Raw genomic sequence first — 18599 nt, 5'->3', positions numbered from 1 at the left:
TACATGGAGTTTTAATATTTGAAAAATGTTTTCGATTCCAAGTGTCTTAAACTTTTAAATGAAACGGTGGAAACTGATGGAATATGTTATAAAACTTTGTTTGAAAAATCTACTCTCTAAGACACTTGCACTCGTCTTTCGAATGTTGTACCAGACAATTTATTCGTTTTATTTACCAAAAGAATGTCCTTTGCCAACACTTGATTGAACACAAAGTGCTCTGGCTTATATAATCGGACAAAAGACTGTATCTTTGTTATTCAGTGATAATGAGAGTATAGGGATCTCAATCAGATACGCAACACAATTGACTCGTTGTTTCTGGGTTTGCATCGTTTTGACAGTTCGACCATACATATTCTGTCAAGTTTACATCATCAGAACGTGAACGTGCCCATTGGCTAAAACTTTGCATAGACGTTTTTATTGGCAAAAGATGCCATTTTGTGCTATTGGTTTAATTTATTGAAACACAACTCATTTTTGAGAAACTATTGGAAAATGCTATTTCGGATAGGTATTGATGATTACAAAATTTTTTAGAGCCAACACGGTTCGTTTGAGCGGTGTGACATCTTCGGCAAAGTTGTAGATAATAGTTTTGTTTTTAAAAAAAATATACACTCTGAACACAAATTACTAATTTAAAAAAAAAATAAAAGAAAGTTATAAATTAATTATTGAAAACAGCCCATCTAAAAAACCGATTTTTTTTATAAAAACTACGAAAGTTTTCCTGAACAACGAAACCGGCCATGGAGAAATCAAAAAAACAGTTATATTTTTTAATTTTTTTTTTCACAGGGTACATTTTTTTTGGAGGAACGAAGTTATTATTTACAACTTCGCCTGATACATTATGCCAATCAAATAAACCGTCGGCAAAATTGTAGATAATATTTTGTCCTTTCAAAAAAAAAAATATGCTTTTTGAAAAAAATAATCGAAAATAATTTTTTTTTCAAAAAATGATAACTCATTTTTCTTGATTTATTTATGATCGGACTGGTTTCATTGTTTTGGTAATCTTTCGTAGGTTTTATTTGAAAAATCAAGTTTTTAAAAAATGAGCCCTTCTGAATAATTAATTTTTAATCTTTCTTCTAACTTTTGATCGAAAAATTTTTTGAGTGTAATTTTTTTGGGAAAGCCAAATTATTATCTACAACTTTGTCGAAGACGTCACACTAATCAAACGAACCGAAGTGCTTTTTTTATTTTATACTAATTTTCCACAATATTATGAACCACTCTATGCCGAATAAATGAACCACCCTAATGAAACATAATGTATTCGATGCTAATTGTAGTGTATATCATTATACAAGCTATTTCGAGAGACTAGTGATAAATTTTCAAAAGATAAATTCTAAACATTTTGAACTCCGCCTTCCACAATTGAAAAAACGACTAAGTCCCAGAGAGTAAATTTTTGCAAAAAAAAATTTTTAAGATGACACCAATTCTCGACGTTTCATACGTTTTTAAGTCATTTGGCATCAAAAAAAAATTTCGAAAACCGAAATTTCACGTAGCCCCCCCCCTTGGCTGATTTTTCGGTTTTCAAAAAAGCCAAACTTCAATCGCTTTGCGCCACCCCATTTTAAGTCCGATTGAGCTGAAATTTTGCACAGGGTGGTTTTTCGAGCAGGTGAACAATTTGTATAGGGTTTTTTTGAAATTCGAGATGACCATTTTGGCTGGCACCCTGATATATATATATACCCATACAAATTTAACACAAGATTGGTGTTATAAAGAAGCATATTCTCTACTAAGAATAAAAATAAATGATAATACAGATTCAAAATGTACCAAACTAAAATACGCTCAGTTACAAAACGAAGTAATAGTTGTTTATTGACAATGCTTCTAGTCGGCGTGCAGCCAAACCGAACCAAGCGTTGAAAAACATTTACCGCCGCAATTGCTGTGTACAAGCTGTTACAGAGAATTTTTTGTTATAATATCGTTATCAAATGCTCAAACGATTCGTTACTTCATAATAGATAGATTATTACTTCTCATATTCACTGGGTGTCAATAACTCAATCTGAGAAAACGGCGCTTAGTTCGGTCTGATCGCACGCCGACCATATATCAATATCATACATATCAATTGATGAAAAATCATTGATTTTATGTTTGCTATCCTCATAACATCATGCTGTCAAAATGAACTTGATATTTCTGCTAGTTCAATCTCAGTACAGCCATACCCGAATGATCGAGAAAGATGGCAATAAAAAAATAAGAGTGAGAGTTGACGCTAAGAGAATCATTGTAACATCGCAAACTTTTTGTAATGAACCATGCATCGTAGTTGGCTGATTCTGGTGTTGCATCATTTTGGCGTAAGGTCAGACTTTCCGCAGCTCTGGAACGAACATTCTGAGTCACAGATTTTGTAACCAATTTAATATTTTTCAAGCCGCTAACTATTAATAAATTATCACAGTTTCCTCTGAAGATGTCACCTATCAGTGACAAAACGTCAGATAATATATAATAAGTTGCTCTACTTCTTTGAGACTGCACAGACGAAAATACACTACACGCACTTTAACCACTTTACTATGAAAAATGTTTCAAAAAATGATATGATCTCACAATCTGAGTATTTTTTTTCTCTATACGTCGAGATGACCAAAATCCGGTCCACTGTATTTAATAAATTTTTAAGCATTTGATATCTTTCATTCTACCGTTTCACTTCACTCACGATTTTTTGGCATGCGGCATGCTAAAATAGGGCGTTATTCTATGTCAAAATGCATGTCTACAGTCAGTGTAGTGTTGAGAGAGCACGAGAGAAACAGTATGTTTTTTTGTCGTGTTCTTTCTTGCTCATAGCAACGTTGTTTGGTTTTTTTTTTTTTGGAGCTGAGAGTAGTGTATCGATACTGGCGAAAGATCGCTTGTTACTCATCGATACCAAAGATCGAGTATCACTCAGTGTAGGTGTTGAATCGACGACAGGCAGGGCGACGCTTGTTACATCGGTGCCAGTGTCAGTGTTACATTTAAGGCCTCGATACTTCATATTTCGGCAAACACCGGAGCCGAGGGTTTTAGCTTCGTAATAACACTAATCTCACGTAAGGAATAATTGGTATACAAATGTCCTAATTGGAAGATGGTATTTTTCTCAAACTTTTGGTATAATAATTAGCATATTTTCTCATCGTACAACTGGTGAAAAAAAAAAACTAAAAATCAATTGAAAAAGCAGCGGCTAGCCAATTACTCGCTGTCTGTTCTCAATGTTCATTTTAAATCCATGTCGTGAGTGGCCCTACCTTTTTTTCATGTTATGTCATTTTCCCAATTTCGCGAGATGCAAATAGATTTTATTCCGTATGTTATAGGAAAGTATGAAAAATTTATCTCATTTTGTATTAGCAACCAGTGGAAACAGACTGACGGAACTTTCAGCCAAACAAATAGCACGTTCTATCGTGTTACGGAGTAGAAGAAAAACAACCAAATTATTTTTATGTCCAATGGAAGCAGAGCCACGCCACAGTTTATTAAATTGTTGCATGTTGCATATTGCAGCTGTGCAGCTGGGGGAAAACAAAATTTTGTTTGTATTGACGATGACTGGTGACAGACATGAGAATGAACTGTAATGGTTTTCTGGAACGAATGTAGCATTTTCAGCAAAATGCGTTGAACTTTTGATTGAAATTAGATTAGTTTTGTATACACCTCTGTTCATGCAAAGTATCATCGAATAACGGTGAGGCTCAACCTTTTTTTGAAAGTAGTTCTTTTTAGTTTTATCTTCTTCTCAGTTTCGCAAGACGCAAAATAGATGGTGTTTTCACACGCGCGACAATATAAACCGTTTCACTTTCCGTATTGGATGATAGCAGACTATCATATAAGCCATTCCCGGTGAATTGGGAATAAAATTATGTCGAGCTTTGATAGGTCAAAATCTGTGTTTCAAAAAGGTTTCATAATTTTTTTTTGCTCCGTGTTATACCTGCTTTAGAGATGTTATCAAAATACCTATAAAGAAACAGTATTATATCAATTTCACGATTCAGATAACTCGACATATCAGTAATAAAAGTTTTCAGAAGGTGGCTCAAACAGAGAAACAAACAAAATTTTTCACAGTGTGCAAGAATGAACAAAGCATTCCACCGTGTTGCTACAGATGTCGCAAGATGTACTCTTCTTTATATATGTCGAAGTTTGCTCCACTCCGATGTCAACAATTTCGCATATGAATATTTTAATAAACATTTCGTGCCAGCAGAGTGGTGGTAATACCATCAAACGGGTACACAGCGGCGCTCGCAGCGGGTAAGCAAATTGATTCATTTGCTGCATTCCGGGCTCGTGCGCGTTTTTCTCTCTTCTTTTCACCAGCGAATCTTCTGAATTTGCCTTCGACAATGCAAATTGACAGCAGGCCTGCTGAAATGTTTTCTATCAAAGATTCAGCACAATGCCGATGAGTACGTTTCCATCGCTAATGGCTCCCTCCTTCGTACCACTAGCGGCGGCATCGGGTACAGGATCAGTGTCAACTGTCCCTAAAAAGCCGCAACCATATACGTTTCCCCCTACGTTCACTGCCCGGGGTTGCGGTAATGTCTGCCGATGATGGACGATCCTTTCCTGCGTTGCATCCGAAGTAATTGCTTCGCCGGGCAAGCTGTTTGTCCAGCACTTCACTCCACCCTCTAGTTTTGCGCACTGCCTGTCTGTTGCCGTCGCCGGACACTGGCTGTTTGGTCCATGGTCCACACTTAATGGGCGAAGGCGAATGTCCTATCTCCCACAGAGCTTGTGGTACGCTTCAGCTGTCAGCCAAGCGTTTACTTGTATATATACACACACAGGAATCCCATCCTTCGATTCTGACCGTGAATGTTCTCCGATGTTGTGGCTTTGAACAAATCGCTGGGACATAAATAACCTATTATTACCTCAAACTCTCTTTCTTCAATAAAAAAATGGTAAAAATACATCCAGTATTTTTCGGTTTTACAGATTGCAATGCCGTTGCTGGCAGGTTCCGTCTCTGGTGATTTCGAGTGAATGCAGTACACACAAAAAAGTATAATCCTCACATAGATGGTCATAGCCGTGCCCAGGATCTTCGCTCGAGAGAGGTTTTTAATTCAAATTGATGTTTTTGAACATAATAAACATAAAATGACTTTCAGAAGGATTTGATCGTATCTAATGCTGAAACTTCCATTAAAAAAAACTAAAAATAAAGCAAAGCAAAAATATTCTCAAAAGGTTTAACCCCAAAAAACCTTTGTCGTGTGCACGGCTATGCACATGATAAATAAATTGATTTTAGTGTGGGAGAAATGTCGTACCGCACAAGAGGTAACCACAATCCTGCAATTGACAGTTTAGCTATTAACTTGTAATCGTTGTGGTGGGGTTATTTAGTAACGTAAATTTCCATCGTTTGGATGTTTTCTGTGGACAGTGTCCATCGAACAGTACGTGAGGCAATCGTTGTCTGATTATTACCAATAAAAATCTGCCACACGAATCTGGTAAATCGTTTGAAATTGGATTGCAACTTTGGTCCGAAGGTAAACGACGGAGATTGGAGCTCGCAGTCACTGCATCATCTCATCATTATTCATGTGCTCGAGATTCATATTTTTTCACCTCTGGCTCCGACCTTTCGCAAGTCACCGTCCGTCCTGACAATGCCTTTGATATTTCAAACTAAACTCCATAATTTTCCAATCTTCGGAACAACGAACAAAGGAACGAAACCTTCGTTCGGCCGGTCGAGCATGCAGCTGACATTTCTCCCTGTACTCGTTAGGGTAATAGGATAGAAAGCTCCGATAGCCCAACCCAGCATCCAACGCTCCCCTCTCGAGACCACCTCGAAAGAACGTGCTTTATGATCGCTGCATCGCTTTGAGAGTCTCATTTCCACTCTGGAAGTGCAGTACAAGTCCCGTCCCGTCACATCGTTGGCGTCAGTCACCACGCAGCCAGACAAAATGTAACGGAAACCCGCACTCCGTGCGGACAAACGTCCCATTTAGAACCTCATTAGCAATCAAAGAAACACAATGTAGATAGTTGTAAATGCCACTTGCCCTAGGGTGGGTTAGCTTTTAATGCAGAACTTAACGACTGCGAGACTTCTCAGTTAATGTTTCGTGACTTTACAGTTCTAACAGCAATCAGTGAAATATTTCACAAAGTTTGGCCCAGAACCAAACTTTACCCACCCGAACGAACATGGCTGGCTTCTTCAGGTTCAGGTTAAAATGCTTAGCGGTGACTCATTATGCGACTTAATACACCCACCCGCCCCACCTTCGTGAGGGAAGCTGGAAAGAATGTAATAAAAATCACGTTTCGTAATACTTTATTCGGTGCTACCAGACGAGTTTAACCTGGCACAGACAGACAGTAGTCAATTACCTACTCGTGCTGCGCTAGGCAATGAGATTTTTTTATTCCGGGATGTTAACGAGTGGGAGACACTCTTCTTATACACACAAAAAAAAAGATGTAGGGGTGATGACTTTCTAGAGACCATCGAGACGGTCGGTGCTTTGGGTCGAGGTAAAAGTAGGTACACATAAGTAGTCAAAAAATAGTGTTCTTTAGCTCAAGGTGCGTTCTTTTGTTATGGAAACACCTAGCATTTAATGTTTGGGCAGTATAATACACGTACTGTGGAAACACTGCATTTGTGACTGAAACATCAAAAACGGGCCACTCGATCCACAATGCTGATAACTTATTTTTTAAAAGTAGATCGAGATAAACTGAAGCCCCAAAAGAGCCAAATTAAAACATTAGTTGGGATAAACTCGAAGCTGGGTATTTTCTAAAGAGTGTTTTTAATAACTTCGAGAGCAAAGCGGAATAAACCTTCAAAACCCAGTAATGCAAGAATTATGCTTCACAGCCGCATAATTCGCGAGAAGCTTTCAAACAAACAACATTAGGCAAACAGTAGAACACTTTTTAGCCTCATAATTTCGGCAAAACAAAGGAACGCACTCCGCCTCCATCGGGTGGGTTTTGTAGCCGTCCACTCTGTCTGGCGAGAAGCATCAGACGTGAAAGAACTTACAAAGTTCATGAACGCCTTTCAGTAAATTCTATACCCGCGTGTTCCGCATCCTTCCACTAGTAGCCACAGGGAAAATTATTTCGAACATTGATGTAAGACAGAGAGGGAAACAGAGATTGCGAGACTCATTAGTATGTCATAATCGTTAATGGGTGCAACCTGCCTATCCATCCTTTCAGAGGATGATTATGACGCTAAGTGAAAAGTTCTGCCAGATGCAATTCTCGCAGTTAGGAAGCACAAAATTTGCTTTCAGTACCTAATAGGACGTAGGTTTATAAAGTTTCGCCTCACATAGACACAATTTTCCGGACCGACGGAAATCAGTTTCACAGTAGGCTGTTTTATTTCCTCATTGCAAATGCCTTGTTAGACTGAACTGTCAAGCGATCCGACATAACCGCAAATTATAGTGATATGCACCTACTCTACTCTCAAACCGAGTTGTAAAATGTCCACAGCAGGCTGCGGTTTTGCCGGAAGAACATCCCATTCGGTTGCTAAACTGATGAGTTGCGGTTTTTTCTGGACGAAAGGTGCAAGATCTGCCCTGTGTGTCTGTGAATGGACAGCATTGAAAAATAAGTTGGTTAGGCATTCTCGGTGAAGCACAGCCTGGAGCTGTCTTGTTCCGTTTGGTATAGGAAGCAAAAAACAAAGACAGCAGAAAGTCTGGCAAGGGGTGAGCTTTTGTATTTGCCGTTTGCTAAAAGCTAAATGCTTGAGGTTATGTTATCTGCCACGAACTACCGAAACAACTGCCGATGAGAAGTGCCTTTGGAATGTTGTACGGATTACTGAAATTGAAGATGCTATCCTAATAATTTAGAAAGATCTCTGGCGTTAAAATCTAAAAAGCACTTTACCAGCAGTCTTTAATTACTCACAATCTAAGCCTTGACTTAATAATCTTGATAAGTTATGAATCCTAGCGTTTTAGTTCTACGATTTTTCATTCAGTTAACCAAAATCCTTAACGTTCTAGAGATGTTCACTGAAAAATGTTCAGATCTAAAATTCTACAATTCAACACTTTCATAGGTCACAGAAGTTATAGAATTAGTAAAAACTAAACACGAGAAACATCCTAAAACCTTTAATATATGAGTTCGAAACTTGCTTACGTCCACAAGTAAAAATTTAATGCTCGAATCCCACAGTCTGAAGGGACTGAGGCATGAAATTCAAACCACATGCATCATCAAAATGAAACATCCTAAAATCTTAAAATTCTATAAGCTATAAGATCTGAATGTTAGTCTTAAAACGCTAGTGTATTATAAAACCAATTTGGTTAACCCATTGCAAAGAATTATTGGGATTATTGAAATAAATGCGGCCTAGTTTCAGCAGTTTTCAGTGTATTCAACCTTGGAATGGCCAAATCCAGGGTAATATCCAGTAGCCGGAAAACAAGTCCAGACGCCACTTTGAACTGCGACTTCGGTATTTGTTAGCAACGAGATGATGTCCAAAGGTCAGAATCCGACTCCAAACATTATTCTGTAATCCCTGATAGTGACGTTCGAAATAATGCTTAAGAAGGCAAAAAAAAGCAATCAATATCGATATTTCCGGAACCGAGATGATACCCAGAGGCCGGGAATATATTCCTGATACTATTCTACAATCCACGATGGCGGCTTTCAATTTCTGATATACAGCTTAAATCGGTAAAATATGATAAAATACTATATTGGAATGAGTGTTTCCAAAACCGGGTTGACGCCTAGAGGCCGGAAATCATTTCCAGATATCATGTTGACATCTAAAATAGCATTCAATAGAGGTATTTATTTAAACGAGACGAACGCAAGAGTCAGAATCAGGTCCCAGGCGACATTTTGAAATCCAAAATAGTGAATTCCGGTTTCTGAAATAGAGCGAAAAACGGCCAAATATCAACTAATATCGGTATTTTCTTACCCGGGATGATACCCAAAGGCATCCAGAATTGTGAAGAGTAAAATATAACTAAATTTTGGAACCTTTTATCCCGAATAATTCCGGGCACGTTCAACTAGTATATAAATCTTCACATCAATAAATTAATAAATCCAAAAGTCATGAATCCATAAACTCGTCAATCTAAAAATCTATTTATTCGTGAAGCCATAAATTTATAAAATCAAGAGACAATCTAAGTCCATAAATTTTTTTTTCAATATTTCCAAACCAGAAATCTTTATATGAATGAAATCATAAATTTTTCAACAGAGGTAAGTATAGGTTGTTGAATTCATGGATCCAAAAAAATAAAAAGCCTTATATTTATGAATCCATCTGTCCATAAATCTATAAGACCCAAATCCAAAAATTCATGAATTGATGAATCCATCAATTTATGGATCCATAAATATATGGCTCCCGAAATCCATGGATTTAACAATCCAGGGGTCTACAAACTAGTAAATTAGTGAAGTAGTAGTCCTTATGTTCCAGAATTAAAAATTATTGAGCCCTGCATTGCACAAGCAATGAGCTAACATTATCTTAGGCTACCATAGGAGAACTGCGTAAGTCAAAAGCGGCCGAGTAATGGAGATATCAGATCAGAGTGCTAATTGTGGTTTCAGCCCCCATGTCTTGCCGTACAGTGTACTGCAAGCCCAGATCGCTGCAGTAACCTTATTGATAACGTAGTCAATTTTTTTTATCAAAACGTTTATTTGACACGGCACTTATAAGTTATCTAGTTAAGCAGTCCAGTTCAGCTTTTTGTCCAGAATGATTCCACGGTAATTAGTTTCTTTGCTGAAACTTAGTCTTACCCCATTCAGTAGCAGAGTCCTCAGCATAACCAATAGCTTGATACCAAAGCTGCGATAGCTTATTTATGAGAACAGCCAGTGACCATAGCAGAGGAGAGAGTAATCCTCCCTGAGAACAATCTTTGATTGCCTCTGATTGACAGATGTATCTTCCAAAGTAGTTATGATTTTCTTACTCAAAAGCATTGTTTGGATCCAGCTATTTTCGACTGTTTTATTTTGTAGAGCCGTGTAAATTGAAGCAAAGGACGTGCTATCGAAAATTCCCTCAATATCAAGAAAATCGCATGCGGGACAGAAGTATGCACTGTATGAACAGTGTACTTTTTACAACCCTAAATTAAATTGATTATTTTTTTGATAATTTTGCACCATTTCTTTTTAACTGCTAAATGTAACAATTTAAAAAGATAACTTCTGATAACATTGAGTTTGATATAGTAACAAGAGGTGGTTAAAATTCTTGTAACTTTTGCAATTTGCATCCGATTTGGTTTAAAAACCAAAAAAACTAACTAACTTATCTTCTTTCAAATCAGCATCGACGATTCTTCGCAACAATTCTCTTATTCCTGAAAATCCGGTTTTCTGGGGATATGTTCCGAAACTGAGGAATTTAAAGCGAGCAAAATCTTACAATTATTGGTTTAAAGTTCATAAAATAACTTCCACAGGCTGTTTTCATGGTTTTCGCTGGACCTTCGCTGGGGCTTCTAATAAGGTCAAATATTATCCGAAATGTTTTTTTTTCGGAACCAGGATGATGCCCGAAAACGACTTCAGACGCCAATTTGACTTCCAAAATGGCGACTTCCGGTTTCCGGGAAGCAACCATAAATGGTCCAATACCACCAAATATGAATATTTTCGGAATCGGGATTCAACACTAGACGCTAATTTAAAATTCAAGTTGGTGACTTCCGGTTTCCTGAAAACATCCAAAATAGACCTGATACCACCTCAAATGAGTACTTTCGGAATCGAAATGATGCCAAGTGACCTGCAGACGGCCCGAAACGAGCCGAAAGTCAGCATCTTGAATTTGGAAATTGGAAGTCAAATTCCGGTCTCAGGAGTCAGGGCACCATTCTGTTTCCGGAAATACACCATCTTGATACCCATAATGACCTGTGGTCATTTTCCGGTCTCAGAATATGAACATATTTGAATAACATATTTCACCATATACTGGAAGAACATATGGTGATATATGTTCTTTTGTAATCCAATTGTTACCTTTATCTTTAAAGTTTTTTTCACCTTTTCTTGTATCACTAGTCACTCTCTGGTGATTTCTGTACAAAAACATCGTTATTAAACACATTTTTTCCTTGCAGTTACAGAATATTAGTGCGCACTTTTGACCCGCGGTTTATGCGTATTTTTCCCCTACAACGAGTTTTCATACTGGTTTAAGTTTTATGACAAACGCCAAAATATTTTCGACAAAACAAATTCTCCTAACAATCCACAATTATATGGCTTGGGGAAAATGAAATGTCGTACTGTGCAACATATCTTGCGTTATACTTATCGCGTCGGGTCATACTATACGGCTATTTAGAGAAGACAATCTGTGCTAGAAGTGACGTTTTGACAGTGTTGTGATCGTACGTTTCAGTTTCAAGTTATAGCGCGCCAAAGATGGAGTCCACCAAGCAAGAAATTCGTCATGTTTTACGTTTTTACTACCTGAGAGATAAAAATGCAACGAATGCGGCCAAAAAAATTTGTGAAGTTTATGGGCCCGATACTGTAACGATTCGCACAGTACACCGTTTGATCGATTTCGTTCTGTTGTAGTGGCTGTCGAAGATACATCCCGTACTGGTAGGCAAATCGTCAAAGAAACCGATAAAATTCTGGAAATCATCCAAGTAGACCGGCATGTGAGCATTCGTTTGATGGTCCAGGAACTGGGTATAGACCATAAAACTGTTTGGAACTATTTGCAGAAGATTGGATTCCAAAAAAAGCTGGATGTCTGGGTGCCACACGAGTTGACGCACAAAAACCTCTTAGACCGCATCAACTCCTGCGATGCACTGCAGAAACGGAACGAACTCGACCCATTTATGAAGCGAATGGTGACTGGTGATAAAAAGTGGATCACGTACGACAACCACATGCGAAAAAAAAAATCGTGGTCGAACTGCGCTGAACCGGCCCAAATCATCGCCAAGCCCGGATTGACGGTCAGGAAGGTTTTGCTGTGTGTTTGGTGGGATTGGAAGGAAATCATCCACTATGAGCTGCTCGACTATGGCCAGACCCTCAATTCGGTTCTCGATTGTGAGCAGCTCGACCGTTTGAAGCAGGCGATTGACCATAAGCGGCCAGAATTGGTCAATAGGAATGGTGTTGTTTTCCACCAGGACAACGCTCGGCCTCACACATCTTTTATGACCCGCCAGAAGCTACGGGATCTCGAATGGGATATCCTATCGCACCCACCGTATATTCCGGACCTGGCACCGAGTGATTACCTTCTCTTCCAGACTATGCAAAACGCTCTTGGTGATCTAAGTTGGCCTCAAAAGAGGGGGGGGTTTATAAAGGGGGAACAATGAAGTTGCCTTCTAAATGGCAACAAGTTTGCGAACAAAATGGCGCATACTTGACTTAAATCGGATAATTCTAAGTATGTTAAATAAAGCGTCAATTTTCGATCAAAAATACGACATTTCTTTTTTCCCAACCCAATACAAGAGTTTTTAGGTTCTTTTATTCTCGAGTTCCCGTAGTTTCCGAGTAGGTGAATCGTAGTTCCCAAAACTAAGAAAATTAGATCAAAACAGCTCAAAATATAACTTTCCTCATAACTTCGCACCATTCAAACGGAATATTTTGTGTTTACATGTGTGATCAACTGACGTTATTATAAATTCATACAATGTTGCCAGTTTATTGTGCAGACGACCAATATATATATATATATATATATATATATATATATATATATATATATATATATATATATATATATATATATATATATATATATTTATATATATATATATATATATATATATATATATATATATATATATATATATATATATATATATATATATATATATATATATATATATATATATATATATATATATATATATATATATATATATATATATATATATATATATATATTTGAATTTCGAAAAGACCAATGCGTTTTTTTTTGCCGCTTACTACTCCATATAAGTAATATATTTTTGCAGGAAGATTAGTACAATTCCATCCGGTCCTGGTGATTTCCTAGACTCAAAAGAGCTTGAGAGATGGAATTCTCCGTGACAACGAGCGTGTTGAATGTATGGGAATGCGGTACATACATAAGAACAGCCATTCTAGTATTTTTTTTTTTCAAACAGGTGTGAAACGAAAAATTTTCAGTTCTTATGAGAGCTATTATTTGCATAAATCATAAGTGTTACATACGTAATCGTAAAAATGTGACAAACGGCAAATTATTTGTACAGAAGTATAAAACGATAATTTGCCTGGAATATTTTCCATTTTGAAATAAAAGGCTTGTGAGGTATATTTAAATAAACTCTAGGTACGAAAAAGTGACTTAAATGACACCACAATGAATTTTATTTGCTTAATGGAAAATTATGATGTTTATATACGCTTAAATGTTGCAAAAAAATTTACATATCATTAATCCGGAAATATTTTATGCTGTTTTTCACATTAAAGGGATTACCCCTCTATCTACCAAAAAAAATTTTTTCTTGTTTTTTTTTTATTGGCTTAAATCATGATAAAACTATCCTAGAATCAAAATCTACATCGCCCAAGTAGTGATCTAAACTCAAAATTCGTCAAAATCAATTTTTATCGAACAACTTTTATGCTCCAAAATCACATTTTTCGATTATTTTGGCGATGCTCGTTTTTCGAGGCTTTGTAAACTAGCAGAAGTTACCTCTGATCGTTATCGTGTTTCAAATTTGAAGTATAGAGGTCGCTGCATCAAGTTTCGATCGTTATAGCGTCTCTACAGCACGTGTTTACTCATAATTTCCCTTTGTTACGTTCTCGTTGTGTACGTTCTTTGTTTGAGTTTTTCTAAACTTTTTAACTGTGAGTTATATTCAAAAGTACTGAAATATGAGTGACAAGTTTGAGTTTTGCGTGGGATTGGACGCCAACCACATCGCTAAGCATGTCTGATACCGCGAGAGAGGCTTAGCGCAGCCTAACATCACATAATAAAAAGGAAGAAGAGGAAAATAAAGCCCAGAAAGGACAACTTTATGGCGCAGGGATAGCTCAATGAAAGTAAAAAAATAATAGGGGCTTTATTATTGCAATTCTAAAGATTTATAGTATATTGAAACTTTGAACGCGTTTTTCTCAAAACCATGTTTTCAAAATCGGCGAGCAGTAGAACTGAAAATGTTTACATCCGATTGACTTGAAATTTTAACTTGTAGCTTCTTCATTAGATTATCTAGTGAAGTACACACGATTTTGGTGATTGATTAACAACAACAAAAGTTATAAACAATAAAAGTCGATTTTTTTGTCTAAAGATTTCTTTTTTTTTAAAACCGTTGCCATTTTGCGAAGAAAAATTCTAAAAATATAATCATGTGTTCTTCACTAGCGACACTTATGTAGATAATGAAAAAAATTTTGTTTTGGTTATAGGTGGCGTTGATGAACGAATGATATATTATTTATATACCTAACATCTCAAATGTCCTTTAAAAAAAATCATGAAAAAAGCCTTGTTTTTTTGAGCATTTGGGAACGGTGGGGGGGGGGGGGGGAGGTGTACTAATGTACGATCAATTGTTCATGCTTTATTGCAGAGCTATCATTCAAAAACGTTAGCTCTGGTTAAAAGAGCAAACTTGAGCAATGGCAGCCACTTCAAGAGTTTCAAGGATATTCCAAATAAAATAAATTGAGATTCGGAGAGATTCTTCAAGGTTCTTTGTTAATCGATTTTAAATTGAAATAGTCTTTTTTCTTGAAGTATAAAGAAGCAGAGCAATCACACAAAAAACGGGCAACCAATTCAAACTACCATTTTTTATTTGGTTGAAACTTTGCATTTTTTTTTTAAATAGGGGGGGAGTTTGTAATGATTTATTTATGTACTAAAATATCTATTCAGAATAAGTATTGTGTGTTCTGCCACAAATGGTGACAATTCAACACTATTATATATATTTGTACGCTATTTAGTATTATTGAATGTTATTAGCTTACGCAGTTAAGATAATGTAATTGTAGGAAAATTATTAAACCTACTTGTGAAGAAAAAAAAGGAATAAAAGGAATAAAACGAAACTTAAAATAAACTTAAAACTATCTTACTGACTATAAAGTGAGCTTATCGTTGCAATTGAGGATTGCAACGATTTTTGTCGGAATTTGTTGATAATTTGGCTTGACATATTTTCTAATGTTTCTACATTAGTGAGCCTATGTAGCTCGTTCGTGCTAAACCAGGGAGGACGCTTCAAAATCATTTTCAAAAGTTTATTCTGAATCCTTTGAAGTGTCTTCTTCCTGGTTGCACAACAACTTGTTCAGATGGGAACTGCATCTAACATTGCTGGTCTAAATATTTGTTTGTAAATCAACAGTTTATTCTTGAGACAAAGTCTAGAATTCCTGTTGATAAGAGGATATAAACATTTGATATACTTATTGCACTTTGACTGGATATTTTCAATGTGCTTCTTGAAAGTAAGATTCTTATCATGAATTAGCCCTAAGTATTTAACTTGATCAGACCAATTTAAGACCACCCCGTTCATTTTAATAACGTGGTTATGGGTGGGTTTGAGAAATGAAACTCTTGGCTTATGAGGAAAAATAATTAACTGTATTTTTGAAGCATTAGGGGAAATCTTCCATTTTTGTGAGTATGAAGAAAATATATCTAAACTTTTTTGAAGCCGACTGCATATAACACGAAGGCTTTTTCCTTTGCGGAAATGCTTGTATCGTCACAAGATTTCTCACAACCTGGTGGTAAATCAGGAAGATCAGAAGTAAAAATGTTATATAAGATTGGGCCCAAGATACTCCCCTGAGGCACACCGGCTCTAACAGGCAAACTATTAGATTTACCATTTAGATAGTTAACCTGAAGAGTGCGGTCAGTTAAACAACTTTGTATCATTTTTGTGAGGTAAAGCGGAAAACTAAAATTTGACATTTTAGCTATTAAACCTTTATGCCAAACACTGTCGAATGCCTTTTCTATATCTAGAAGAGCAGCTCCAGTCGAATAGCCTTCAGATTTATTAGTTCGAATCATATTTGTTACTCTAAGTAACTGATGAGTAGTGGAATGCCCATGGCGAAAACCAAACTGCTCATTTGCAAAAATTGAGTTCTCATTAATATGTGTTATCATTCTATTATGAATTATTCTTTCAAAAAGTTTGCTAATAGAGGAAAGTAAACTTATTGGTCGATAACTTGATGCCTCAGATGGGTTCTTTTCGGGTTTTAAAATTGGAGTGACTTGGGCATTTTTCCATTTCGTAGGAAAATGTGCTAGTGCAAAGCATCTGTTAAAAATTTTTACCAAGAAATTTGAAGAGTTTTCGGGGAGTCTTTTTATGAGGATATAGAAAATCCCATCATTTCCTGGTTCTTTCATGTTTTTGAATTTTTTGAAAATGGTTCGCACCTCATTCAAGTTTGTCTCCAATACCTCTTCGGAAAGAAATTCTTGGGTGGTGATCTGAACATACTTTTGGTTTACTTCATTTTCAATAGGACTTACTACGTTCAAATTGAAGTTATGAACACTCTCAAACTGGTGAGCAAGTTTTTGAGTTTCGAGGGTTTCTAAAGAACCTTCGAAAGCTTCCAGAAAGGTTTTGAATAAGGTTTTATTTGTTCAACTTCTCTCATGAAATTCTCATTTCGCAAGAGAGTAAATCTATGTTTAATTTCCTTTTGTAATTCTTTAAAAATAATTTTCAAAGCAGGATCACGAGATCTTTGGTATTGACGTCTCCGTATGTTCTTCAAACGTATAAGAAGTTGAAGTTCACTGTCAATAATTGGTGCATTAAATTTCACTCTTGCCTTAGGAACTGATAAATTCCGGGCATTGAGTATTAAGCTGCTAAAATTTTCTAATGCTCTGTCAATGTCAGCACCATTTTGTAAAATAATATCATCATTCAAATTTTCTTCGATAGTAGAACGATATCTATCCCAATTAGTCTTGTGATAATTCAACACAGATCTAGTGGGATTTAAAATAGTTCCATGGGAAATAGAAAATGTTATGGGAAGATGATCAGAATCAAAGTCAGCATGAGTTAATAAATCACTGCATGAATGGCTTTGATTTGTTAGTACCAAATCAATTGTAGATGGATTCCTAATAGAAGAATAACATGTAGGACCATTTGGAAATAAAACTGAATAAAATCCAGCCGAGCAATCATTTCCCGGGTTTTCCCGGTTTTCCAGGTTTTCCCGGTTCGCTGGCCACCCTGTGCTATGGGCAAAAGATGCCATTTTGTGCAACTGATTTAATTTTTTGGAACTGGACTCATTTTTGAGAAGGTTTTAAAATGAAATGCAAAGCAGTTTTTTGTGAGAAAACGAAGAGCGAAAATCCAGAGTTTAAAAACATTTTCAATCTGGCAACACCGATGCGTAACGTTTCAAAACATTTCAATAGGGATAGCGATACGAAAATAAAAATAAAAAGCCTTTTGTCACGGGTTACCTTACCTCAGCATAACCAAGAAGCCTTGAACTTTGACATGTGCTAGAATATGCCTTCTTAGTAACACGTTAATTGTAGTAGTTACATGCCTCTGGTTTTTACTTCAAATGGTAAAGAGTATATACAAAATTATTATGAAAACCCAGATTATTTAAAAAATAACGAGTCACTTGAACAGTTAAAACCACTTCACAGTAAATGCGTTTCATAATCCTACAGGTTGACTTATGTATATTAATATACATATTGTAATATTAATATTAATATATTAATATTACAATATGTCTTCAATATTCACATATTCTTTTCATTTTTAAACAATAGATAACAATTATTGTTCGAAAATTAAGTTTTAAAAATCAAGTTTTGCGAATCCCAATATTTTGCCAGAAAAAAAGAAACAGCTCTCATTACCTCTATTCAAAGGGTTAGAGCAAGTTTTTGTTAATATTTTTTCAACGTCATGAGATAACTGAAACACTTTAAAATTAGAATTTATCAGTTGATACAAGCTACTTACCCAGATATCTACCATTCCCCTATGTAATTCCAATGAAGACTAACAACAGTTACCGTACATTGAAAATTGCAGAAAACCATAATTTTTGGTTGATATTGTATATTTTCACTTCAACAGAAATTCTTTTAACAAAGTATTTTTGCACCAATACACACTGCAAACACATACTGAAAACTCTGCAAGGAATGCACTCTGACTGTCACCAGTTTGTTTTGTTTTGTTTGGAGGCGAAGTGAAGTTATTTTTTTCCTACGGTTGCTTTGATTTCAGGATTTGACAGACGACTCTTCATTGTTACTAGCGTTATTATCGTTACTAATTTGTTTATCAAGGAATGTCATCTCAGAGTTTTCAATACTTTTTTCAATGATCTAGGAGACACTTGTTTTCGGCGAAAATAATTCTCACGCCTACCTGCAAGGATAAAACACCGTCAAGGAAAATGGAAAAGGATGTGCAAATTCGGACTACATTGCGCAACACATTCGCAGG

At 36.2% G+C, this 18599-nt stretch overlaps 1 protein-coding gene across 1 annotated transcript in view; it reads left to right on the top strand.

Moving 5' to 3' along the window:
* Positions 1–12616, top strand: part of LOC129728172 (histone-lysine N-methyltransferase SETMAR-like) — a 58349-nt gene extending 45733 nt beyond the window's left edge. The window contains exons 3-4 of the mRNA XM_055686591.1: positions 11665–12387; positions 12606–12616. Of these exons, the coding sequence (XP_055542566.1) occupies positions 11665–12387; positions 12606–12616 (734 nt within the window). The remainder of the gene's footprint in view (positions 1–11664; positions 12388–12605) is intronic.
* Positions 12617–18599: the final 5983 nt, after the last annotated feature.

Source organism: Wyeomyia smithii, chromosome 3, assembly GCF_029784165.1.
Source record: "Wyeomyia smithii strain HCP4-BCI-WySm-NY-G18 chromosome 3, ASM2978416v1, whole genome shotgun sequence".
NCBI lineage: Eukaryota > Metazoa > Arthropoda > Insecta > Diptera > Culicidae > Wyeomyia > Wyeomyia smithii.
Note: the sequence above shows the minus strand (reverse complement) of the source record. Positions and strands in the feature narration are given on the sequence as shown.